The 27,318-nt window shown below is 35.7% G+C and overlaps 1 protein-coding gene across 7 annotated transcripts in view; it reads right to left on the reverse strand.

Moving 5' to 3' along the window:
• Window positions 1-27,318, reverse strand: part of LOC115439909 (roquin-1) — a 95,256-nt gene that overhangs the window by 55,084 nt on the left and 12,854 nt on the right. For all 7 annotated transcript variants that reach the window (XM_030163974.2, XM_037443823.1, XM_030163976.2 and 4 more), the window contains exons 2-4: window positions 25,813-25,975; window positions 19,109-19,301; window positions 8,469-8,632 (exon numbers count right to left, since the gene is read on the reverse strand). In XM_030163974.2, coding sequence (XP_030019834.2) covers window positions 8,469-8,632; window positions 19,109-19,301; window positions 25,813-25,974 — 519 coding nt within the window. In that variant the 5' untranslated portion in view covers window position 25,975. The remainder of the gene's footprint in view (window positions 1-8,468; window positions 8,633-19,108; window positions 19,302-25,812; window positions 25,976-27,318) is intronic.

Genomic DNA, 27,318 nt, shown 5'->3' on the forward strand with positions numbered 1-27,318 from the left:
CAAACAGAACATTCGTGTTCAAACATCTGTACTTGAAATCGTATATGAGTGAAATTTGTGAACTGTTTTAAAGGTTTACTAGAAGTAAACGCAAAAACAACTGAATGGATTTGGATAAAAATTGTCACACAGATAGACTGCATGCTGTATTAATATATAGGTTACTTTGTATCTCGACAGTACACAATGGCACCTTCGTCTTCGAAAATGTTTTCAACGCATGCCGGGCTCGAGCAATAATATCTAGTAATTACGATAATTTACGTGTGTCATGGGAATATAACCTTATATACTACATAATAAGGTGATACGCGTAATGTCATGTAGCTGTCATGTTTGCCGGCAAACATTCAGATGCTTCAAGGCTTTAAAAACTTTAATGTAGGCATAAGTCCCATGTTCATTAGACCGTTCCGCCATCGTCTAGCAGTGGCGAAGGGTTCATATATCCCCATTCCTGCCAGCTGCCCTTTATGTAGAATCTTATTATCATTAGAATGAATTGCAGACCGCATTTATGCATATTAGTACCTATATGTTGTGTCGGGTTCCCTTCTAGAAAATTTCACCATTTTCTTTGCCGTCTAGTATAGTGTCATACTTTTGGATATATTTATTTTCTGCCTGACACGTTCCTAGCGCGGTCATAGTACGAAACGGTGTAGTGGACAAACTCCATAAGTGGATAAAATACTTCACAAGATATTGCCGCCGCCGTGCTCGGAACTTCGAGAAATCCACGCAGTCAGCGATAGCGCGTTAGCGGCGGGTTTGACATAGCTCAATATTGTGCATTAAATACTGGGAGGGATTGTGCGCATGCAAATTGAGTTCTTGATTCAATGGACAGGAGACAGAATTTCCAATTCCGAATTGGCATTTACCTCTGCAGTCGGCAATTATCACGTCATAGGATGTAATTAATCACGACGAAGTGGGCACCTACCTTTCCGAGATAAGTTTCATAAACGGAATTTCGTGATGTCTTTTTAGTGCGAAATTTTAATTTTCAATAATGGTTGGTAATGAAATCGATAATATTTGCGAGTATTTTATTGCACTTCAAGATATATTTAGCCAACTTAAAATTATTATGAACTCCATGAAATGGTGACAAAGTAACGATATTCTTGGAAACACACTTTACTCTCTTAGAAGTAGAAAGAACTTCACGAGGTGTATCATTTTATGTGGCCTTAAAAGGATATATATCATCATTTCGGTGATGAAGTTTCTCAGTGACAGGCTAAGTTTTGTTTTTAGAAGCAATTATGAGGTCTGCGGAACAATAAGTCCATCATAATATGTCAATAGATATGGCTCAAACTAATATTACTATAGTACTGAAGTATCGAACAATGTACATTATCTATTATTTAAAGAATTTCAAATCTCAAGCACATTTTCAAAGACTAGCGCGTTGAAACAAACAAAGCCTTTAATGACATTAACATAGTAATCAAAACTGCATACACTGGAGGTATTTAGCGAATACCGACTCTAATCATGCACAAATCAAATTTTAATTTACATCTCTCTACAATTTACGACGGAATAAGCACCCGATGAGTTAGGCATCGACCGACCCTTATAGGAGAATGGTAACGCAAATGAAATATTTTCAAATTAATATCCGTTTGTGGCGACAGTTGCTCGCGGCGGATTAACGCAGTATGTAGCTTGTTTTATGCACACAAGAGGGAACGATGATTCCATAGCGACGGATTGAATAGATGCCCACGTGTGTTAATTATAATCAACGAGGCGGTTGTGTTATGCCCTTTGAATGGTTTAATCGTATCGGTAGATATTCCATAGAAATTAGAAACACCTAAATAGATTATAATATCAAGATGCCGAGAAGTTTTTATTTGCTTTAGATAGACACAAAAATATGTAAATAGAACAAGAAATCGACCTCTTCCTTCGTCGTGAAATCGAGCACGAATTATAATCAAATAAAGGTAAACTTATTTTGTAGTATATAAGGTTATATTCCCGTGACACACGTAAATGTCAATGTAGCTGTTATGTTTGCCGGCAAACATTCCGATGCTTCACGTGTTAATGTACGTGGCTTCGGCCCGAGATCGATACAGAAAATTACATATCAGTAGTCTATAATCTATATAAAACATAACTTTTTTCAGAGGTAGTCAGAGGCGTATTAAAATATTAACCAAATATGTTAGTTCTCGTTTGATGGCGAGCGAACCTAATGCCATTTACTAGGACTATTACAGCAGAAAAATTAAACACCAGTTTACCCGGGAATCGAGCCCGAGACCTCAGCACAGCAGTAATTGGCGTACGAAGCAAAGCCTAGTGGTAGTATCACCTCAGTAACCTGTTACTTATAATAAAACAGAAAAACCCAACGTGTCTACATGCAAAAGGAAATAACGATATCGAAAAAATTGTTATTCACTCCAATAGCGTAGCATAGATTCTTGCTGCCCCTAGCCACTGGGCGACAAAGGTTTTTAAAGTGTGACAAAGGTTTCAACTTTGTGCAGGTTTTATTTTAGGCATTTTGTCGCCCCTCTAAAAGTGCCAGAGCTTCGTAACTGCATTAAGTATGAAGTCACCGACACGGCTAGTTACAAAATAAACACAACTATAACCAAACGTATCTGTGTATAACAACTACGATCGAAGCAAATTACATCTATGATCTTATTCGGAGGCTTATTGAAATCTTATAATAAAATAGCAGTGCGCGTGCAATTTCCAAAATCCTTTGACGTCCTATCACATGCCATATATTTTAGAATTTTAATTTAGTGCGACCCGGTTCACTATATTCACATGCGGCTGCCATTAATCTCGGTGGACCGTGTCGTTCGTTCGATCTGCGATGAGCGAGCGGGTAGCATTTTCATTAATGATAAATCTGTTGTAAGGTATAATGAGAATTTCGTGCCGTTATTAGGTGCATAACATCATATAGTAGATCAAACGTACCTCAATGAGTTGCATTTAATATTGTCGCGAATATCTATTAAGGTAGGTATGAACAATATTACCAGAGCCACAAGGAATCACGTTAAGTTACTTCTTACTTATTGCGAAAGACAAGACATTTATATGTTTATTAGAAGTTCCTTAGAAACCGCTGCATAGATTGGTAATGGTTGAAATATAACACACGGATAACAGCGCTGGATTTATGTACAAGTAAAATTTTATTCCGGAATAATGGATATCGGATCTTAATAACCAAAAAAATCACAGACGACTTTAGCATGACCATAGCTAGTCATTTTGCAAGCGAGGCATGGCTCGTATACTTGAGATATTTATTAATACTTGAGTGAAGACCGCAAACTGAGTAAAATAAGTTATGTTCTATATGTAATTTTTTCAGCGACAGACTATACTAAGTTACCCCAGTTTTGGATCTGCAATCCGCCTTTAACTACCATGATGGACTATAAAGTGTAATATCTAACCGCCTCTTAATTATAATACCTACTAAGTTTGATGTGTGTATTGTTTAGAGAATATTCGAAGAGAATATAGATATATTTAGAAATGTGGTTGTCTGTATCTTTATATCTAACTGGTGATAGGTCTCTCACATGTGAGAGTCCACCTGGGTAGGTACCACCGTAACGTATATTTCTGCCGCCAAGCAGCAGTGTGCAATCAGTGCTGTCTTTCGGTTCGACATTGTAGCCAGTGTAACCACTGGACATAATAAGAGTTAACATCTCATGTCTCAGGATGGTGAACGCAGTGGAATATCATACAATACTTTGTAATTCAACGTGTTGGATGGTGTTTCTACTGTTAATGGACGATCGTATCGCTTGCCATCAGGTGAATGACAAGCTCGTCTTGTCTTTAAAACCAAAAAAAGTGTGCATCATAGCATCACGCTATCGGGGGTAGGCACAAATGTATCACGCCCCCACGACACATGGGACCTAACAGTGGTGACCGTTTGTTTCACCACTGTTAGGTCCCACGTGGTAGGATTGACTAACTGACCGATTTCGAGATAGGAAAGTTTGAATATATATATTTTCAAATATTTTATAAAGTTCGGTAGTAAAATATGACAAATAATTTGATGAAGGACCCAACCTAATTTCAATAGAATATTGGGTAAATATTTTTTCAAACTTCACACATTGGACAGAAATATGCTTTTGTCATTATTTGTACCGAACAATAGATTATTCGGATAACAAAACCGGTCATCCATATTGTTCTGATGCTCGCTATTTCGTTGATTTTTCACAAAAACACCATCCACAAATGTTATGTCAAAACAAAATTCGCTTTTCGCATAAATATCAATTCGCTTTATATTTAAATATTTTTAAAATCAAAGCGTATAGGAAAACATACTTGGACAGTGAGGCCTTCACCGAAAATTGAACATAAACTTTTACAATACATATATTTCTAGGAATTCATTGCCAGGCACACAAACGTCGATAACTTTATTGTACGTTTATACTTCAATATGAATCCATGTTGTTATCCCTAAAAGGCAAGCAGAGACGTAACTGCATTTAGTTTCGCCGAGCTTACTATTTTCTTTGCGTATATAGTCGGAAAACAAGCCATTGCAACCAATCGATACCTATTTGACGGAATTTCATTATAATACTTATCCCGCAGTATCGCTGCGTAAATCTCGGGATATATCTATGCTATACCTACATAAAATTCCGTAGCGAAGGTTCATTATAGATGTGATGCGGCGCCATCTAGTGGTAAGTTCGGATAAAAAAGGAAACCACATTCGTGATAAACACTTATGATGACGCGTCAACTCTCACGCTGATGTGTCAAGCGTTATTTATATATAATATCAAACACATCGACATCCATATCATACAAGTGAAGATCGTTTTTCAATAGGGGTCCGGCGATGTGACCCCACCGCTCCTGGTGGTAAGTGGAGTGGGGTCCAATAGAATGTCGACTGACGAGAGACGATTACCCCTCGACAGTTGACACAATTATGCCGGCCTGTTGGAACCAGATATGCATAGACTGAACCCGAAACGCGCCACACTTACGTAGGCCACTTTGACTGGTTTTAACACCTTGTGTACGGCGCTCGCTATCCGGGCGGATATAAAATATATCACACCACCAACATTATGAGCCTTACATCTCAATTGTTAGGTCTTAATGCAATGCCACACAATGCTACCTAATAGGGTATTTGACTATTTTTTATTTGTTTTATAAAGTATGTACATACACGCCGTATAAATTCTAAAACAGAAGAAAGCATTGAAATCTGATAATCATATGGCGTCCTTTAACACTTATTATAGTGGTCGCTATTAGGGCGTATATAAAATGTATCCCACCACCAGCTAAGGTTCATATTTGGTAATAATTCAATAACGTCGTATCTCGCGACCAACCTCAACTGAATAAAATATAAATGTTTAACCAATTTGCCTTTGAAAAAATGCTATTAGTCTAGCGGGTGAAGAAGTAAATTAAAAAATGTCGGCAAGAGGAAAAGATTTAATAAGTGACTTGTACTTGTTAGCGTTCGTTTTGTATCTCAGCTTAAATAATGTACACCATATTTAAAAGAATTGCATTTAACGCAAATAAAATATTATTATATATTTGGTCAATATTTTAATTTATCTCTTTTACTAGTTGAATTGAGTCGTGTTAAAACGTTAACAAAAAAAAACTTTCTCTATAACTTTACGAAGGTGTTAATTTTCATGATTTGACATGTCGGTTATGACGGGCGAATTATGTGTGTTCTAGCGAAAAACAGTTTCGCTAGTACACACATAATTCGCCCCTGTCATAAAATAAAGTATTTTTTGTTGTATTTAGTTTAACCTTTATCTGATAATTATCATTTACTGAACACTAATTTGCGAAGGCAATGCAATTGCTTAAGGCTTAAGCGCTTTACGGTGGTGCTAATTCAGAGTTCAGACCTGCGACCATCGTCTCGAGTCGTGATAGATTTTTTTTAAAACGAATATAATTAAATATAATATCACTTTTTTGTCTAGTTGAATATTTTATTTTTATTTTTTATTTAAGGACCTCCAACAAAGGATACACGGCTTATAATAAATACAATGTCGTAATATTGGTATAATTAACAATGTGACGTGCCTCTTCAATTACAGGAGACCACAGCATGCAAATTTATATATTAGTACAGCGGCAAAAATAATAATATTTGTTACTAATATTATTTAAGTATATAAGTAGTATATAAGTATATAAATATGGTCGAAACTACAACTCTTCGTTAGTCAGCTACTCACGCGCTGCGCTATTTTATAATAATATAATATTTTCCGCCCTGAATATACATACTATATACTGTCCATTTGCTGGGCACGAGCCTCCTTTATTACTGAGGGATTAGGCCTTAGTTCACCACGCCGCGCCGCGTTGGCTTAGTGCGGGTTGGTAGACTTCACACACCCTCAAAATTCCTACAGCGAACTTTTCAGATAGGCAAGTTTTAAATTAAAACTGAAGTCTGTGCCATTATAAATAGTACCTAAGTACCTACGATATCTACATTTCTTAAAAAAATATATCTATATTTACAAAAAGTACCTAGCATGCCAAGTTGTTTACGCAAAATGTGGAATATCTTGAACAATGTAATCGCTTATTGCATTCAAAAGTGAGCCGTATAAAGTAGGCTATGGGGTGACAATCGTTTGCCGTAAAACACAGTATTATTGAGCACGGAGGGTAGATGGTACATTGTGTACCTACCGATTTAACTAAATTTATATTCATTTTATTTTGTTTTTGTACTTCAGCGTCAAATGTATAGAAATGTTACGCCTGATTTCGATACTTGCATTGAATTAAAGGAAATATGTCGCAAACACGAATGTGTTACCTTACTAGGGGGTATTCGATACTTATAATTCACAGTAATATTTGGTTGCCAAGTTACTGGTTACCGATACTGTTCCACGCCCCATTATTTTTAAGAGTATTCTCTCTTTGTTTGAGTTTACCATTACTATAATACATGCATAGATAAATCGATTATGCTTGTTACATTCTTACTAACTTCTAATTTAAAGTGTCCAAGTGTTGTTCTCAATCTTAGAACAGTCAATTACAAAAACTTAGATCTCGGCACCAACGTGACTTTTGCTTTTTATATAAACAATATATTTTTATATATTTTATATAACTTTAAATGACAAGACGAAGACGCGGGCTTAATGCGAAGACACTCGTGCTTTGCACCAATGATGATTTTATCCCTCGGAGATTTTTCAGAGGCTTTCAACATATTTTTGCGGAGAATCTCCGAATAAGTACGGCTGTACCAAACTTATATTATTGCGACCTAAAAAAAATATCGTCTCTTACTAAGTTATAGGACATTTCGTAGTAAAACGTGGCAAAAAGCGTAAATGTCTAAAAAAAAGTTCGCGACATGGACACGACAAACATTTGTAGTCAAGGTGCATGGGTAGCAGCTATTCGTCAGTCGATATTCTATTGTACTCCACTTATCATCAGATGCAGAGACGTTACATTGCGGTGTACGTATAAAAAAAAGTAATTACACTGGATATAATGTTCTTCAAACCGGAACAACAAATATAAGCAATGTTGCAATTTGCATCTGCAAGGCTGCAGCCTGACAGCAGAAATAGTCACTGCCGTGTTACCTACCAACCGACTGATATTAATATTGTATTCTTACATAGGCAATTCAAACATACAACTAAAAATAATAATTCGCTAAGCAATTATCAATTCGCGCACAAACATCAAAATCATTAAACAAAAAATTCATAACGCATACTTATTACCAACAAATGGCTAATACCATCAAACACGAGCATTGTCTACACGGTAGGAGCGAGAAACCACGCGGCACTTTAGGCGCCAAAACAGTGCGAAACCGACATAATAACATTCGAAACACACAACTATTTGTTTGTGTGGATCGATATCTCGGTTAATAGCGGACATGTCGCCCTCTGTGTTGAGCATGATCTATTTATTGGACTAGAAGCGACGGCACATTGAGACGTGATGCACAATTAATTTGGTACAATGAGATTACCTACTTGCAAACAATCGGGAGGCAGTAATCAAAGGCCACCGTCATCGAATTAGTTGGGAGGATATGTTTCGATGCATTTTATCATAATGTCAATATCTGGATTTCAATAAAGAAATGGTTTAGGTAAGCCATAGATTCAACTAACGTCAATAATTATGAAAACTGCATTAGTATTTACCCAGAAGTGGTGTTCTGTAAAAACACAGCGTGAAGTGAGGTGACGGTGTGATGCAATTGACTAAATTGAGAGTGAGGATGGACGGAGCACTGTCGTCGTCGTCAACGACTCGTAGGAGACTCCAAAAAGCGCATTCGCGACAGTGTGATTCCACAAGATACACACATAGACTAAAATTATATTCAAATTATGCATTGACCATGTAGATATAGTGAATCGGCCACTGACCTGGTGTTGCAGGATAAGTTCTGTGACGGTCCTCTCGCCGAGGGAGCGCGCCGCCCGCGCCGCTCTCCCGCGCCCCTCCTCATCTATCATAGCGCACTGCAGCAGGGTCACCAACTTTCGCTGCATGGGCCGCGACAGCCTGCTTCCCGCCATACTGTTGTTAGCTACACCACAACAACATATGCGTCACATTACATCAAATTAAACACATAAATGCAACCACGTATAAATATAAAATCAGTTGCAAGGGCATATTAATTAAGGCTTAATTATTGGTATCTGCGCTGCGTAGGCGCATGATATTTTAAACCATGGAAATCATCGCGTAGTGTATTGAAGTATATTTGTGTTACATTGCCGATGGTAATTATATATCATTTGGTATGTATGTAAAAGAAGGGTTTAGATTTTTTAGTTTATCAATAGAACATACATAGGCCAACGATCTGAGAGGCAGCAAAAACATTGTTAAAACATCTTAAAATTGTCTTTGTAAAATCAATTCTAGAAAACGTACAATATAACCCAATTTCACTCATTGTACGGGCACACATAAATCTTCTATCATACCCGTAAACATGTGAGTATGAAATAAGAATGAGAAAAATGAAACACACGCAAGCACAAGTAGACAGATAACTGATCCAAAACCATCTCAACTTTGTTGACGCTGTCTGGCATACATTAGTGTTTTAATGTATAATAACATCATTAGACGCGGCACCCACCCTTTCAGTAGGGGGCGGTCGCCATGGCATCCAAACGGAACGCTGGTGGGCATTGCACAATACGACGGCCCTAGACCAAAGATTTTCTTTGTATTGAATTACAAAACAATAACGTAACTTTGTTATATTTTTGACTTTGCAATATAATTTAAATCCATTGTGTCGTTACAATATAATACATGCACTAATCCCGAATGTATTTAAAAAGCCTATAAAAAAAGCTAAACCTAATAATTCCAACAATATTATTTTTTAATTACTTTAAACAGAACAGAATATAGTACTGTTAAGCTATAAAATAATTAACTTAAATATTTACGTAACCGTAATCCGTTGAACAGCAGAAATGCGTAATGAATGGTGTTAACTGATAAATTTGCATATCTATCAAAATTATATGATCTTTGCCTTCACTACACATAATGATAATATAATAAAACCGATGAACCTGGTGTTTCTCTATGTTGAAAGGGTTTAAGGAAAGGTATAATTGTTAAATATTGTTACTTTGACTTAGGACGAAAAACATCTCAGTCCCCCCACCCGTGAAGGCCAAAGTCTTCGAAAGGTCGAGTTAAAGATTATAATATAAAGAACCGGAATAAAATCCGGTAAACAGTTTCATTCCAATGCCTAACATTCGCGTAAACATAAGAAATCATGATAGTTGTAATTTCTATTAACACAATACAAAATGCATAATATTTATATTCACATAACAGGTTAAAAAAAAACGTACTTATTACAACCATTGACACGCAACGTGTTGATAAATTTGCCTATTAGCGCACCACTTGTTGACACTACACGCATGTTAACACTACGTTGCGTCGTAGAGGCTTTTCAGCGACAAATCAATCATTTTATGTTGAATTATAAGATGTTGTCTACATAATTCGAAACAAATCCAGCTAAAAACAAATTACGCAATTAAAAACAATAAACGCTCCTAACCTATAACTACAAAACCAATTGGGGAAATATCTAAATAAAATTTAAATGTAAAATGGACGTTGGTGTAGATTCGCGTCGCGTTCATATACAAATTTTACGTGTATATCTTTGTTTCCGACGGCGCGGTGTGTGGTGAACACACCGACGAAGTACACCGCCGGTCTATGCTAAGCGTTAAACAGACCTCTGACTTTTCTAAAAAAAATATGTGTGTATTCTTTTTTAAATTATCGCTTACTCTAACGATGAACGAAAACATCGCGAGGAAACCTGAACAACGTGAGAAAATTTAAACCTGCGGACATTCGTCTCCGCAGTCCGTTCCACACCCAACTAGGCTATCGCCGCTTGCATATCTCTTATATTTACAAATTCATAATATTTTTTTACAAACTAATCGTTACCTTGCTGGATGCAGGCCGTTTTTGACAGGTCATTCTGGGAATCTTTACATGGCATATGTCCAACAACAGACTTCATGACCGATGGTGTTGATGAAAACGTCACCCAGAAAAGCCAACTTTAAATAGTTGAGTTTGGCTGCCAATATTTAGACTGTGCCTAATGTTAACAAAACCTTTCCATTTCTGGAATATTTTCTATAGTTTTTTATCTCAAAATATGATAAATGCAAAAGTTTGTGAAATGTTTGGCTGTTTGTTAGAAACAGATACAGCTTTGGCATTTGAATGAAAATTGGCCCACGGGTACACCATGTCCTGGATTAACACATACCCTAATATTATCTGGTAATTTTCTCTCATGGGTAAGGGATTATTTTAATAAATTTCGCTGATGCTACATATCGCTACAATGTTTTAGGTACATAGAAGTCACGTTATTTAGTTCGGAGTGATAATAATCAATATAACAAAAAGCAAGGCTATATTAAGATTGTAAACAAATAATAAACAACAACAGTTCTACGAACAAGAGTTTTTCTGAATATTATCACTATAATAACATTTATTTTTCATAGGAATAATACTAGCAGGCAAACGTGGGAAGTCTGCCTACACGATTGAGCTAACCTTCCTGTTATCAGATTTCTAAATTAGAAAAAGTTAAAATATTATATTATCCATCTGTATTTATAGCTTTAAAATCCTATTTTCCAGATCCGGCTTAAAAATGAACAGTATAAATGTTTATATTTATGTTCTTTTATCGCGGCAATAGTTTAGTTGTTGATCAAAGACTGTCGGAAAAGATATCCACAGGTTCAAAACCAAGACATACACATTTAACTTCGCAGTTGTGTGTATTGTATGTAAAAAAACTTTATGAATACAGGAACATAATTTACAACATTCGTCGTATAAAATTGTAAGTTTAGCTTTGATTTTACATTCGGGCATATATTAAATACCTTGCACATCTCTGCTCCACTGTGAGGTTGACCGGGAGAGAATGCCTACGGCATTAAGACCGCCTATATACAAAAATGTATTGTATATGAAGTGCAAATAAATAAATAAATATCCGAATTAGATATGCGGCTATTAGTAAATCTTACGCCGCCTTCACTTAGCGTATTTGTACAAACATCTTCGCTTTCTCCCAGTCATATCGACATTGTATAGTTTGCTTATAAAATTGATATTGTATTACAAAGTAAAGCAAATTTATATTCGTTCGAATATTGAAAGCGATGCGCCGGCTTTGCATATTCCGTTATCAGCATACATCTACATATTTCTAGATTTTTTTACCTCCTAACTCTGCAAGTGGTTAAGTTTCTACATTAAAACTAGGGAAGATGCCAAGTACTACGCGGTGTTTGTATTGTAATGTGTTAATGAACTTAAAATTAAGCCTTATTTATATATTCACATTAGATTTATTTTGATCAGGTGCCTAATAAATACTTAAATTTACGGCTGACAGGCATGTTTTTGGATTATGTTCCCGACAGATATGTTTCTGGAAAAAATCTAATATGTTTGCGCGTACCTTTGCTATTAGTTGTTAGATGGTTATGAACCGAGAACTATTGGGTCCAAATGCAAGGTCTGATTATCCTGTTGGTTCGATCTAACAACATCAAAAACTACAAAATATAATCATTTTGTCACAATAGGGTATTTGACTAATATTTATTTATAACTTTTATTTTTAAGAAATCATTGAATTTTGGTGAAAAATCCACAAGTTGAGCCATTGAAATTAGGTAGTAGTGGGGAGTCTCAAAGGGACGAAAAACTTGCTGGTGATAGAAAAGGGATGAAGTACTTGTTTGTGACGTCAGATGAGATGGAGCGATATCCTAACTCCATGCCACTGCACGAAGCAATATTTGAAATACGAGTTACTGCCTCATTTCTTATTCAATTTATATGCTGTTTTTACAGAAGGATTTATTTTTTGTACTAATTGCTGTAACATATTAAGAAATGCTCAGAACCAAACATAGTCAAATACCCTATTATTGGTTTTAACAACGACATCACAAACAATTCGTATACTTATAGATAACAATTGCATTATACGTTTCGAGTTCTTTTAATATTTTCTACTCTTCTTTATAATATAATTCTCAACATCAAACGCACCTGTATGCAAGTTTATTTCGTCAATTGAACGCTCTAAACTAACATACAGGTTCTGTGTTATTGTTTCCTTCGGTTGAGAGCTTCGGAGCTAATTTCCTTTTCTAGCCCACGGTTCCGTCGGCGACGCCGCCAAATGATGCAATGCTTCACGGCAACGATCAATTGAAAAAAAAACCAAACACATGTATGTGGTTTTTTTTTTTCGAATCGACCGTCGCTGTTAAGCCTATTCGTAGCCTCGGTGAAGATTTCATGTTCTTCGAGCACATCTTCCGCTTCATTCAATTAATACGATCGAGTTAAACAAAAACTATAAATTACATTTCTTCCAACCGTTCATTTTACTTTTAGATTAAGCAATTAAGTTCCATAATTATTGACAAGCAATCCTAAATAATAAATTATAATACTTCATGGATGCTACTTTTACTATTAAATAGTGAAGGGACCATACTCTGTCGGTTTAAGTGTTTAATTAAATGTAAACTAAAAATGACATACGATTCCTAGATAGTCCGCCTTTTATTACGAAAGTGTTTACGAAGTTTGATGTGTCTATGAAACTATTGCATACAATTACACTTAGACTAATCAATTCCAGTTTAGAAACAATACAAATAACAAACAATAAACAATGATCTAAGAAGAAGCAAAAGAATATGATAAATAAAACAATTTTCGATAATGCAGAATTTATTGATTATAATTGATGCGTGATGCTATTACTATCCATTGTAAACAATGTTTAGTGCCTGTCGTTTTAGTTTTTTTACAGTTGATAGACCGCGATGCTTTATAACAGCATTGTTAATTTGAATAACTAATTGTGTTGACGTTTATAACTTAATAATTATAACTTTTTATTAAAAAAAATAATAATTTAACAAATGCGAGTAACAGTGTAATGTGGTGTGTAGGTTATGAAAACATTTATTTGTGTTAAGTTCTATTTCGTAAAAAGAAATGGTCAAATTAAAATACCTTTTTTACGATTTGTTTACATTTAGTTAATCACCTAAACTAATGGAATATAGCTCTTTAGTTCCGATATTTATTGATCGATACTTATTTAGCCCGTATGTTGTGTAACGAAGATTATTCCTTATTTTATCTTGGAAAAAACTTATGGCCGTTTAGCAATTATAACAATTTATCAAATCGATCAAAACTTCTTCATGAATTATATCGATTATGAAAAGAAATCGAACGGTTAACGTATCACTAATCGATTAGTATTCAGTACTCGAGCTACCAACAGTAAAATAAATGGTTGGACGACGTACATCCAGTACTTGGTTATAACAACGTAAGTTAGCCTCGGATTATATCTTAATATTAAACCGTTAATACAAAATAATCGTTCGCGCAAATCGAACATAAACAATAAATACGTATTTCGATTATAGAGTATACAAAACTATCGGAACTACAGTAAGGTCGCGGGAATGTTGCCCAACGTGAAAATCTAACGCTGGGGCCTTATTCTCTATCCCGCACGTTATTTTGACAGTGCGTAACAAGCACGTAACGCATCATGTTTAGGACTATAGAAATTTGGCTTACAGAATACCATTCCACGCACATTTCTCGAAGATAACATGACACAGCCGCGTTACGCGTTTACACTATCATACAGAATAAGGGCCCTGAATGACATTCATAAACCACGCCGCCATTTAACTGCACAATGCCGCTCATCATAATCAAAATGCGTGTATCATTGAATACCATTGACGTATATTCTATAGTCACGAACGTCCATATAAACTATTTGCTCAAAATCTGAACTAAAATGGCAACCAAAACGTCACTGTTATTCTATTCACTTAAACAATAAATAATTTTACTTATTCGACTAATATTCTTTATCTTACATCATGAGCACCAATTGACCATAGGTCAGTTTAAATGGATTGCGGTTCAATTCAGTTTAACACAGTGAATTTTCGGAACGCCAAATCTGGTATTTAGTACATATATATCGATATAGAATACATAAAACCATTGCGTAAAATACGACCCGCCGAAATAAAAACATACGAAGGTGCGTATAAGACTGTTTCAATTTTATGAGAGAGCGTGCGGTGGCGGTGGAATGAATCTAAAATCTTAATTAATAAAGTCCTTTGACCGTACATTCGCTCAGAATTTTAAGAAAAATGGCACTTTCGTGTAGGCTCTTTCATGTTGTGGCAAATTATGAAACAAATTTCTCGTACTGACAACGTTCACTTTTACACAGAAAAGCTGAGATAGCACTCCCTTAGCAGGTTATTAATGCATTCAAAATTTCCTTCCCTAGACCTGTCCTGACCTGTGTTGGGCACTGTCAAATATTTTTATACTAAAGAGATAAACATACATAGGTATTATATTCTTTTTATTTTCAACATTCATTCACATCCTGTTACGAATACAAAGTACGCACAGATGTTTGGATGTTTGATGCAAAAACCGCTTGAATACTATATTTGCATGAATATCGACGCATATACCATGTCCTGGAATAATTTATAAATACTTTTATTCAGTGCAATTTATTTCACACGAGCGGCGACGTAAGCGAAACTTATTATGGTCCTATTTATTTGTATATGAACTAGCTAATAATGTCGTATATGTGGACATGGTTCTATCTCAGCCTATCTCATAAACGCCTCTCCCCAACCCACCCCCTTTAACACAAACACGCGCGGCGTGTGTGGCCCCTCCTCCCCGTGTGTCCATCTGTCCCCCACATACCCAATATGTTACACAGAATAAAGTTTAAAATTTTTCAGTTATTACATATTGAATCCATTGAGTGGTTTTGGCGTGATACGTCAACAAACATTTGGGCTAACAATAAAACTAACAAACATTGTTTTACGCTCTGTTATCTATTCCAAGCGTCTTCAAGCATTTTTTTTTTGTTTGCGAAAATATTCAACGTACACACGAGAAAATTATATTCGATTGTGATAGGTTTTATTTGGAATGCATTTTATGGCTCACACGCATTCAACTGCAACAAAGAAATTGAAACATGGCAAAAATGCACCAACGCGCCCGATAAAGCGGGCCAGCTTATCACCAGAGAGTCATGCCAAATAAATATTTGTCATGCAAAACGTACAGATTCCGTCACATCACCAAAATGGTACGAATGCGTAATGCCGTATCTCAGTCTATTCTCGTACGTACTGTAGGCTTGCTGCACTAGCGATTGGCCGAGTAATATTTATTTGGTATATATTGACGAAGTTAATTCCGTAGAAATACGTTTAAACAGGGTCATTACGACATTGCTTTACTAAATTAAACTAAACACTCGTCTTCACCTTTGCGGACATTGTACCAAAAATCATTTATTAATAAAGAATATTTTCACCAAGAATCGTGGTTTTAGTTTTCTAATTTTTTTATCATTTTGTAGTCTAATGCGAATATGGCGTATACGTGAGTGTATTTCTGACTGAGTTTATGATGTTGCCACTGCGATGAATTCTCTTAAAGTAGTAGTAGTGGCAGTAGGGCGCGTAAAATAGAAATTACTTTTTATTAATATTTATTTTGTTCGAAACTTACTGTAAAGTGTTATTTTCAAGTAGATAAGTATGTGCTTTTATTTAGTAACGCAATATCAAAATGACCCTGTATATTATTCAAATACCGTCATTTCCATTAGCATAACGTGGTCATAAATATTTCTAGCAATTATTTTCCACACCATGCAGAGCCTACAGGCTACGGGCTCCATGTTGTTCAACATGATGTTGAGGTTTTTGAGTGACTACTACATAGTTGCACTACATTGTTTTACGTCTGTGCATTCCATGGGAGAATTGAGTGAGCGATACCCTCACAAATTTGATCACTCATGCAGAAAGACACAAAGCGTATTTGCGGTTGCTAACTGCATTTCTCTAACTCTGTAGCGTAGAAAATAGACATGTTAAAGGTAATGCAACTATCGCGCGGCATTTGCCTGTATATATCTGACTGGATCTCATACAAATTGATACTGGAAAGTAATGCAGTCTGCCGTCGTAGTTTGTATCTGCAGTCTGCCGCGTCCCGCGACATCGCACCTTTACTGCTTACGGAATATTGTTTATTATCCAAAGTATATTATGTTTATTCGCCAAATAAGTATTAATGTGCAATTATAATGCATATTTTAAAAAGTAAAAGGCTGAAAAATACTTCAATCAAGTCTTATCATTTTATCTAAGCAATATTATAGATTTAGAACATACATACCTTAAATAAATTAAGCTAAGCGCATGTTACGATTTTTTTAAATTATATATTGAATAAATAAACCCATCACATAAAAAACTAAAAACGAACTTTTAAAGCCAGACTGATTTCTATATATAGATCGGGTAAGCTAATTCATTAATTATGAATTAAATGGGGATTGGAAGGTGGTACTTTCCAGTTTTTATACACACAAACCACATACACACACACTCTCGGGTATGTAATATTTCCATTCCAAGTCTTTTACGGGAGGAATCGCGAGGATAGGCGAATAATATGAAAAACTATACATACACATGTAACGTCCATATTTATCACGTCAAAATGAAAAAAGAAATAGATGCTCGAAACTTAAAATTAATTTCAGACCTGATGCCAGGGAGTGGTTTTCGGAAACGCGAGCCAACAATCGATATCGCGTTTTACAAGGCTGCATACTCGCAGTTATTAAGTGGTTCAAAGGAATCGTCAAACGGTGTAGTTTAAAATTTTTTTGTATGTCAGGTAAGGACCGGAGCGACAATGTTCCAAATCAAATCAGATCGGAAGCAGCACTAACGGTGTTGAACCGTCGAGTTACGGACGATGAGTTTCGATGAATTTATACTCTACTGTTTAATAACAATTCGATAAGTATAATTATAAAAATATAAGTAGGGGGGGGGGGGGGGGCTGACAAAAAGCGGCGACAGCCTAGTTGGTTGTGGAACGGACTGCCAAAACGAATGTCCACAGATTCGAAACTCAAGGGCACACACCTTTGATTTTTCTAAATTTTATGTGTGCATTCTTTGTGAATTATCGGCTGCTTTAACGGTGAAGGATAACAACGTGAGGGAACCTGTATACCTGACAAGTTCTGTGTAGGGATTTCGAGGGTGTATGAAGTCCACCAATTCGCACTAGGCCAGTGTGGTGGTGGACTAATCCTTCTCAGTTGTAGAGTATTTGTGTATGTGATAAAAAAAATAAAGGCTTAATCTTTGAAAGTACGTACTGATTTGATACTAATTTCTTACTGATTATATTAAGTTTTTTATCATCTCCAAGTGCTTTAAAGCCTCATTATTTCAGAGAACGAGGTCGATAACATGAACGGAAATGCGATCGAAAGCTGTACGTAATGAATGGAAACCTAATCGCTTTCGAGACGTCAGCACACAATAGTCAAAACATGCCGCTCTGTCAATAACAACCGTATCCAACTCGAGTTTAAAATAATTTAATTAATTTTAAATCTAATTAAATTAATATAAATTGAATGAAACTATTCAGCGTAATGCCGAAGTGCGCGCAGTCAAAGCTAATTAAATACAGAACATAAATAGCAAGTGTTGCCAGATGTCTGCTTTGAATAACCCTAAAATTTGTCAAGAAATCCCCAAAACATAGACTTTCCGAGAAAACTCCACCCAAAAATAATAGACATCGGGGCCATAAAAGGTCCCTGATTATCCTAAAAGTTTAATCCATAGTAATTTATACAAGTTATCAGTACGTTGGGTCTTTGAATCGAATATTTTCTTACCCCTAAATTTTCCCCCATGGCGTTAAAATCCCCCTAATTTGGGGAATAACTCCTCGATCTGGCAACTACGAATTGCAATCTTGGCTGTGCCCGTAAGTTGAACCTTGTTACGGACTTCACGAACTATTTACAAAGAGCTAGCTAGTATCAGGAATATGGAGTGAAAAGACCGATAGCTGAGACACATGTACATACAGATCAAGCAAATGAATCAAAGTATGTTAACGGTGTAGAGTTCTTTATTACATTGTCCTTTAATTACATTCTCGATTATCTCTCCAGCGCATACTTTAATATAAATACATAACACAGGATTATTTAAGTTGTTATTATGTTAAAACAACGCACACTATTTCTCTTGACGAGGAATTTCCAGAGATAATATGTTTTTTGTACAGAAAATACAGAATTTCACTTTCACCTTGACCGACAGATCGATGAGACATCCACATTCATAATGAATCAAGAAAAAGTCCGAGTCAAGAAAAAAATATATAATTATACCATAAAAAAGATTCCACGATGAAATTTTCAAGTTATTTTCTTGCATTCACATAAAAAACATACAAACTGACACGCACGTCACGCAGCGCACACGCTTCCCTCACCCATCGCAACTCACAAGCCACTTACCATTTCCACAGTACTTAAGGTAGACCGCGAGATGCTCCATGCAGCGCACGATCACATCGTACGCCTGCCGGTCCTTCTCGGGCAACAGCTGGATGCACGGCGGATGGTACGGCTGCGCGGGCGGCGAGTACCCCGCCAGCTGCAGCAGCGCTGTGTTCACCACTAACTCCTCCGGCTCCAGCTGGATAGCAGTCTGTACAAGCAAAATTACAACCTTCATGTCTATGTTATAAGATTCAAAATTTAAATTAATTTAACGTTTTTAATATACCTCGATTTAATGCTTATTTACTTTTATTTTTTATTAGATCTAATTGGTATTCATGATAAAAAGTTAAAAGTATAAGCGTATAAGCTTCTTCGCCACGTACTAATAATTACCGGAATAAAATATCTTCTATAGTATAACACTAAGCAATACGCCCTACTTTTTATATATAATATATTTGCATATGCATATTATGCATAAGATATATATATAACCACATGTTTTTTTTTATTTTAGAACAATATTTGCGATTTATACAACATTATGGTAAACGGATATCTCAATAGGAACCATACTTTTTTTATATATTTTTTTAGTAAGTCTTGAACACCGTCAGATAGTTGTTATCTTAGAATGATGTATATTAGAAACATTTCCGTCGTATTTTTAACATATTAATAATTGTATAAATAATTAAATATTACTCACTAAATTTTAGGAAACATAGCACTGCCTACTTCCTAACATTGATATCTGTTTCTTTTTATCTTAGGTGTGTTGGACTCGCAAATATCTACGAAATTACTGAAACGCACACCGATGTAATGTTATGGTCAATAGAAGTTTTACTAATATAGATTAATAGTTAGTTTTACTAATATAGTGAATTTTAAAATCAAGTCGAATCTTTTATTTGCTATTTTGTATGTATATACTTCATTAATTACGTAATGAACACTGATCTGATATGATATACTGTAAATAAACAATTATTTGGGCGCAATAATACTTTAGGGTTTTGGAATCGCTCACAACATTTACGTATCTATAGCACTTTGTTTTCTTCTATATATCACGGTAATTTACTTTAATAATATTACATTGGAATATAGAACGCGAAAACTTTAATTATAATTATAAGCACAACCATTAAAATCAAATTTTATAACCAAAACTACAAAAAATGAGGACAGAAAAGCTATTCAGAAGAGTAAAAATTATTTACACACACACACACGCGCGCGCGCATGCACGCATGCACGCACAGAGGCGCAACTGTGCGTCAACTTTCCGCCGGTTGTATTCCGTCACATGATATAATAGGGGCGAGCACAAATTGCAGACTTCGGGTTGATACTGAGTAGAAAACCCCAAAGTTACTTTGCCCGACTAGGAATCGAATCCGAGACCGCAGCACTACAGCTATACCGTTATACAACTATGCCACCAACGCATTCTTATTCATGTTAGGAACATTGTGTCACACAGTGTAATTAAGAACACTTTTGACTCTTAATTAAATGAGAGTTAAAATAATCATCAAATAATCCCGACCTGTTTTATACCAAAGGAAAGCAACGACATGCGATTTTCATAAAAAAAATGATTATTTTCCATTGCTCACTTTGTCCGCGCCGCTTCAACGGAAATGCACCCTTAGTGATATACGTATATGAAGCATGCTCAAAATTTCGAAGCGAGCGCAAATTTAAAATTCAAAACAACTTATAAACCGATTATAGTAGCACTATGATTATCTCATAAAGAGAGTTAATAAAAAACATAAATTGAAACACTAAGTCATGACTAGTGTTTCAGAAACACGTACACTTCATAAATATCACAAATAAAAATAAAAACAATCACATTAAATTTACTTCGCTGATCGAACTTCACGTACCCACGTAAACATTATTTACTCCGTACAGACGTCGACAACGAGGAGGTCTGCGGGCGAATGAAATAGCTTCCCAATGACGTATATAGCGTAGGCTGATTCCCGATTAATACGTAATTAAACAATACCGTGGAAGGTGCACCGGTGACGTGGAAATCTTATTGTTTAGCATCTGTTACGGGAATAGCCTTACGGTGACAGGTTCTATATTCGAGCTGTCTTGTGAATTCGCACGATGGACGTTGTCCGTAATTAGAAAATATTTAAGCTCATTTAGTTTTATTTTAAACTTTTATGATAGTTCGCATTGTAATTTTGCGTCATATACATAAAGGTTTATTTAGTTTTAGTGTAAACATAAATTATCATTGTATCACATTTACGATTTTGTTCATCTATGTTGACTCGAATTGTTACTTAAAATTTCTTGCTTAATAACTTTCCATGCATTTTCTACGTAAATTTTACACAGAAGGTTTGTTGTGCTCGCCGCACTGGTATGGAATTATAAAAAATATTCTCAGAAAATCATCCCATTGTTTTTATTGCACATTCATATGACGCTGTAATGTGATTAGCGGTCATCATGTGACGGCACCGGTTTCCCAGGAAACCTAACCTTAACACATTTTGTACTAAGATACATTAATAAATATTCTTTGTGCTCTTATACTTTTTCTTTACTTAAGTTGATCTAGGGCAATTTTACCGCTTGCAATAAACCTTCCATAGTATTTATTGAAATACTATTGTATCAATAAATGCCTTATATGACATGGCGCAAGATCTACTCTAAATCAAAATCCCAAACGTAAATTGTACATTAATTAAGCTATGACTACTCGTAAATTCGACGTTTTCTCGATTTCTATATATATATATATATAAAAGGTATAACAAATATAGGAAATGTATCAGCTCCAATAAATGTTAAATCCGATATCAGATTACGGCTCTCCCAATCACGCCCATACTGCTAGCTCGAGGCTTATCCCATCCGTATTTCCTGAAAGCAAAATTTAAAGCTAGCATGTCTGCAAATACCTACGTGCATTTGTAAAAAGCAGTGACTGGTCCCAAATCAAAGTCCATCAGAAACTAATAAATCATTCTTAGCAATTAGCATAAAATAAATAATAAACTTCTCTTAGAAGTAACCGATTTGCCCGGACACAATTTCAAGTGTCACGTCAAACGTGTGTCAATGTCTAAAGCATCGATATAATGCTCAGAATATAATGTGCTACGTACTAGATTTGGCGTTTCGAACATTCACTGTGTTCAACTGAATTGAACTGCAATCCATTCAAACTGATTTTAGTATTTTCAATATTGACAGATTGTGGTTATTACGGAGTGGCGCTCATGATAAAAGAACTCGAGTCTAAGTGTAAACCTGGATTTGAATAAAAATATTATTCAAATAAGTAAAATTATTTGTTGTTTAAGTGAATAAATATAACTATAACAGTGAAGTTTTGATTGCCATTTTAGTTCAGAATTTGAACAAATAGTTTATATGGACGTTCGTGTCTATAGAATATACGTCAATGGTCTAAAGAGTATTTTAATGTAACTGATTACCTTGACGATAAAGACAGTTTGGAAAATTGGTCCAGCACAATGACCCACCAAGTAAGTAATTGATTACCTAAAATGACTCCTATGTTCCTCTTTTTTACAATATTGACATCATAATAATACTAAATCTTAATTTTATAATTATTATTTACAGTTGTTACAAAGGCGACTTGCCCGTCATTTTGTTGTGTTTGCATCTAAATTATTTTTTATTGAACTATAATTATGATCGTAAATGTAAGCGAATCCACGCCGTGCGCCGTTAATTACGTTTTAATTTCCTCTTTTATAGCTTTTCCTCGCGGCTTCGCCCGCGGGAAGGAGTTTTTCGGGATAAAAGTTCCGCTTGTGCATTGTAAAAAAAGTATCAGATTTAATTATATTTATGGCTTGGCTTGGTCCTAGTGGTTTCCACACATAAAGTAGATATATGTTGTCACTGTTATTTAGAACTATTTAAGACAAACAATCCTACGGTACATGATCTTTGTCTAACTCCAACGGTTTAGGCAGCGTACGCCATGATAGGATTTTTTTCCGATTTACTTGATATCGACGCTTGAAAGGCAAGCATATCTAAGCGACAATCAGTAAATGTTTTGAGTAGAGTGCTTTGATGTTTTGTTTTAATATGATAATTCGTAACATATTTTTTTTTATTTTATAAAGATGTAGTCTAATGATATTAAAATAGTCCTAGACATACAAAACCTAGATCAAATGATGCAGAAAAATATGGCGATTCAAAATAATTATATAATAATCGATTTTCGGTATATTTGTCACTTAGACATGATTGGCCTTTCAAGCGTCGATATGTATCGTTATATTATGACCAAATTTCACAAAATCATTATAAATTGTAGCCTATGTGTTATTCTGATGTATAACCAATATTACTGTAAAGTTTCATCCAAATCCGTTTAGTAGTTTTTCCGTGAAAGAAGAGCAAACATACATACATACATACATCCATTCTCACAAACTTTCGCTTTTATAATATTAGTATGATTTCTGTCTTGAATTTTATTTTATACTACTCCAACGTTAAAACCGTTTACTTGGATATCATCCCATTTTAACTGTGATGAGCGTGCATTAGCTTATATAACTATTGTGACACTGAACACGAAAAACTTACAAAAAAAAAGAACTGAAATTAGTAATTGCTGGCACAAAAGCCCAGAGTTTATTTCCGCCTTTCTTCTTCGGGTGGTCATCACTCAGGTAACTAGTGAACGGCTGGTATGTAAGATAGTTAAGTGATGCATCGTCCTCACCGGTGAGGATCGCGAGGTGCACTTGACGTTAGTTTAATAAAAAAAATCTACTCTTACCTGCCTTACCTCTTACGAGCTGGTTCTTCTTTTTTATATGTATACCTATGTGCTTTGCTTTTTAATTTTAATAAAATACTAAATAAATGTCCCTAATTATATAAGTAATTCTTAATTGTAATAATTAATTCATTATCATTTACCTTGACCTGCCACAAGTGCAAATGTGTTCGCCTTCGTGACTAATTATAATCATTTGATTTGATTTTAGCCAGGCCGACACTGACATAAACTGATAAAGGTTTCAGACACTGAAACGTGTAGCATTTCAGCCAATTCATACATATAAAGACATAAAGCGTTGGAGTTTGGAAGATGATGTAGAGAATTGAATAATTTAAAAAACACGTCCATTCTGAAATAATGCAAAATGATTATCTCGGTGGCTAGTTGTACGTTCGACTGCATTGCTGAGGTATCTGGTTTGACCTCCGTATTGGGCAAAGTGATATTCAATGTTTCTACTCAGCATCAGCTCGAAGTTTCGAATTTGCGCCCGATATGGCGACAGGGTCGCCCCCTATCACATCACAGGACGGAATACACACGGCGGAAAGTGGGTGAATCAGTTATGCTACTGCCTACCGGAATGAAAGGCGTGCGTGTGCTCTTAATGCAATTTTTTTATGTCTCCTAATAATATTATGTAGCAACAAATATGACCAATGATAATGTACCCGGAATTCTTGATATATTTACTTACGTAAGAAGATATGGAGGGACAATATTAACAATTGATCTAGGACTTATCAATATAAATACAATAACAAACAGCAGAATCACATTTTGTTCAAGTCCAATAGTATTTTAGTGGGTAATTTTGTGTCGGAATACCCACCCGAAGCAGCACGGCGGCAATATTCCGATAACTCGGAATAACAGTCTACATCGTAACTGGGCCAGTAAGACGAAAAAATTGGCCAATTAATCACCGATTAAACTTCTAAAGTTAACGCCACGGTAGTACTTTAAAGCTTAGTTAAGTAATATCTAGCCCGCGTCTATCTCGTGAAATGAAAACACAAATGGAGTGTAAGTTTATCAAACGTTAGTGCAGCAACGGACGTAGATTTTAATTTGTGAATACAGATCTGCGGAAAATTTCAAAAGGCTTCCAAACGGTAACAAAAAGCAAGCTTACGTTTATTCTAGAGGCACTTAATTTTCATGAGAATTCAACATGCAACTATTTGTATTCGATATTTTCCGCGCACAAAGCTTGATTTTGCTACGTCACATCAAAAAAAAGAGCGCTCCAAATCGGCGCAGGCTAGCGCGCAAAAGAATTTAAATTCCCTACTGCACTCGAAAACGACTAGTTCAAAGGACGTCCTTTTAATAAACTCTGCAATACACGTACGTTATACGACTTTATAAATGAAAGCGTTATGTTAGGGAACGAAATAAATCTAGACAAGTTACATATCCTTGATTCGGAAAAAATTAGGCCATTACCATTATCAAAAACAAGTGCATTGTTAAACGTTATACGGACAAGGACAACAGCAATAGGTCTAATGATACGTATGTGACGTCTTATGTTTGATCAGCGATTCGTTGCCCTTACAGGTAGTCATATTTTATTTACAATAGAACGAAGAGACGGTCAAGCCACTAGCCTGATGGCAATATATACGACTTCAATTAAACAGTAGCAACACCGTGATTTAGAATTACAAGGCGTGGCACTACGCTCATTCCTGGAATAAGATGTGAACTCCTATAATGCCCAGCAATTACACTGGCTGTAATATTCTTGAAGTCGGAACACAACCATACTTGCATAATCTTGCTTGATGGTAAAAATAGACATAGTAGTGGCATCTACTACCCTGCCAGACGGCCCCTCAAGTACTTACCGATAGCTTATAAAGATGTAGCAATAAATAAGAGAACATACCTGATCGAAGGGGCATTGTTTCCTGTGGAGATGCTTGAGGCAATGCCTACATAGCGTGTGGCCGCAGCTGAGGCTGATAGGGCTGCGCGGCGGCGCGCCGAACTCGCGGCAGCACACCGGACAGTTCAGGTAGTCCGTCCATTGAGGCGCCTGGATTGGCATTCTGTGGGCAAAACGTGTCGTGTGAAAATAGACCGAAAACGTGCGCTGTGGAGAGGTTAGTCACTTGAATCAATTTGATTACGGTTGTCACAACACTTTTTGACAACTGCGCGGGAAACTTCACTGCACTTAATGATAAGTAAAGTAAAACACACGCAAATGTCGACAAGGGATGTCCCTTAAAACTTGTGCCGAACAAGGAATACGATGTCGTATTCCTTGTTCGGCAAGTTTTAACAAGTTTTAAATAATTTATCTTATGTCATTTTAATTCTGTATAGATAAGTGATTAGATATTTGTGACACAAAGCTGTTTTACGTAACCCACAAGAGATCCATATCTTAGGTATAAGCGAGCGTGCTATTTACCATCAAATTTATGCGTTGACCTGAGGTGATGAACATATCTACATGATCTCAATACCAATGAATAAGCAATTCGGTCAACATGATTGGAGCGGTCGACGATGCAACCCAACGTAAAAATATTTAAAACCATGCAATCTTTAAAGTTAGTGATAAACTGCTTACACCCGATTCCTCCTGGGGCCCTTATTCCTATGGCACATGTTTGAAGCAACAGCAAAAGTTCGCAACTAGCACGTAAACTACCTCATCAAGTTGTGTCAATGGAAATATGCACAAAGAATACCATTCCACGCTAATTTCACGAAGATAACACGCTCGTATTATGATCTTACAGTTATAGGTAATAAGGTCCTAGTTCACCTTTGCAAATCGTCAAATAGGTACTATGAACTAGGCCTGATCAAGAAAATACGAGTATCAATATCGCCTTCCCTTTTGAGCTTGCCTTTCGCCACTATTGTAACTAACAAACTGTGGCGCTTCATGCTTAACACGCTTTGTGAAGCTAACGTCAGTGCGTACGGTTTTCAGATGACGCTGAACACGACACGCTATTTTTTGCACAAGTTTAAAAACTTTGACATGCGACGTTGGTCAACACGTTCAGGTGTACGTTAAACGTTGTAATTTCAAATAGTGGATTGTTATTTCACAGATTTATGTATTATGACGATATTCATAGTTCTTACAAATGAAAATATACAATGAGCAAGGTTTTTAAGGTTAGCACTAATATGATTAAAATTGTTGTATTTTAGTAAATATGTAAAGTTTTTGTTATAAGTACTAAATACTATTTTAATGTTGAGTTAATTATCTAACAAATATATGTATTTATATAAAATTTAATACACGTATGTACGTATAGTCTATAGGAACATTCCTATGCACTTCAATACGCCCGGCAATTTCCACATTAGCTCAGGGACCTTATTCTCTATCCCGCACGTTATTTTAACAGTGCGTAACAAGCAC

Source organism: Manduca sexta, chromosome 27 (genome assembly GCF_014839805.1).
Source record: "Manduca sexta isolate Smith_Timp_Sample1 chromosome 27, JHU_Msex_v1.0, whole genome shotgun sequence".
Classification (NCBI taxonomy): Eukaryota; Metazoa; Arthropoda; class Insecta; order Lepidoptera; family Sphingidae; genus Manduca; species Manduca sexta.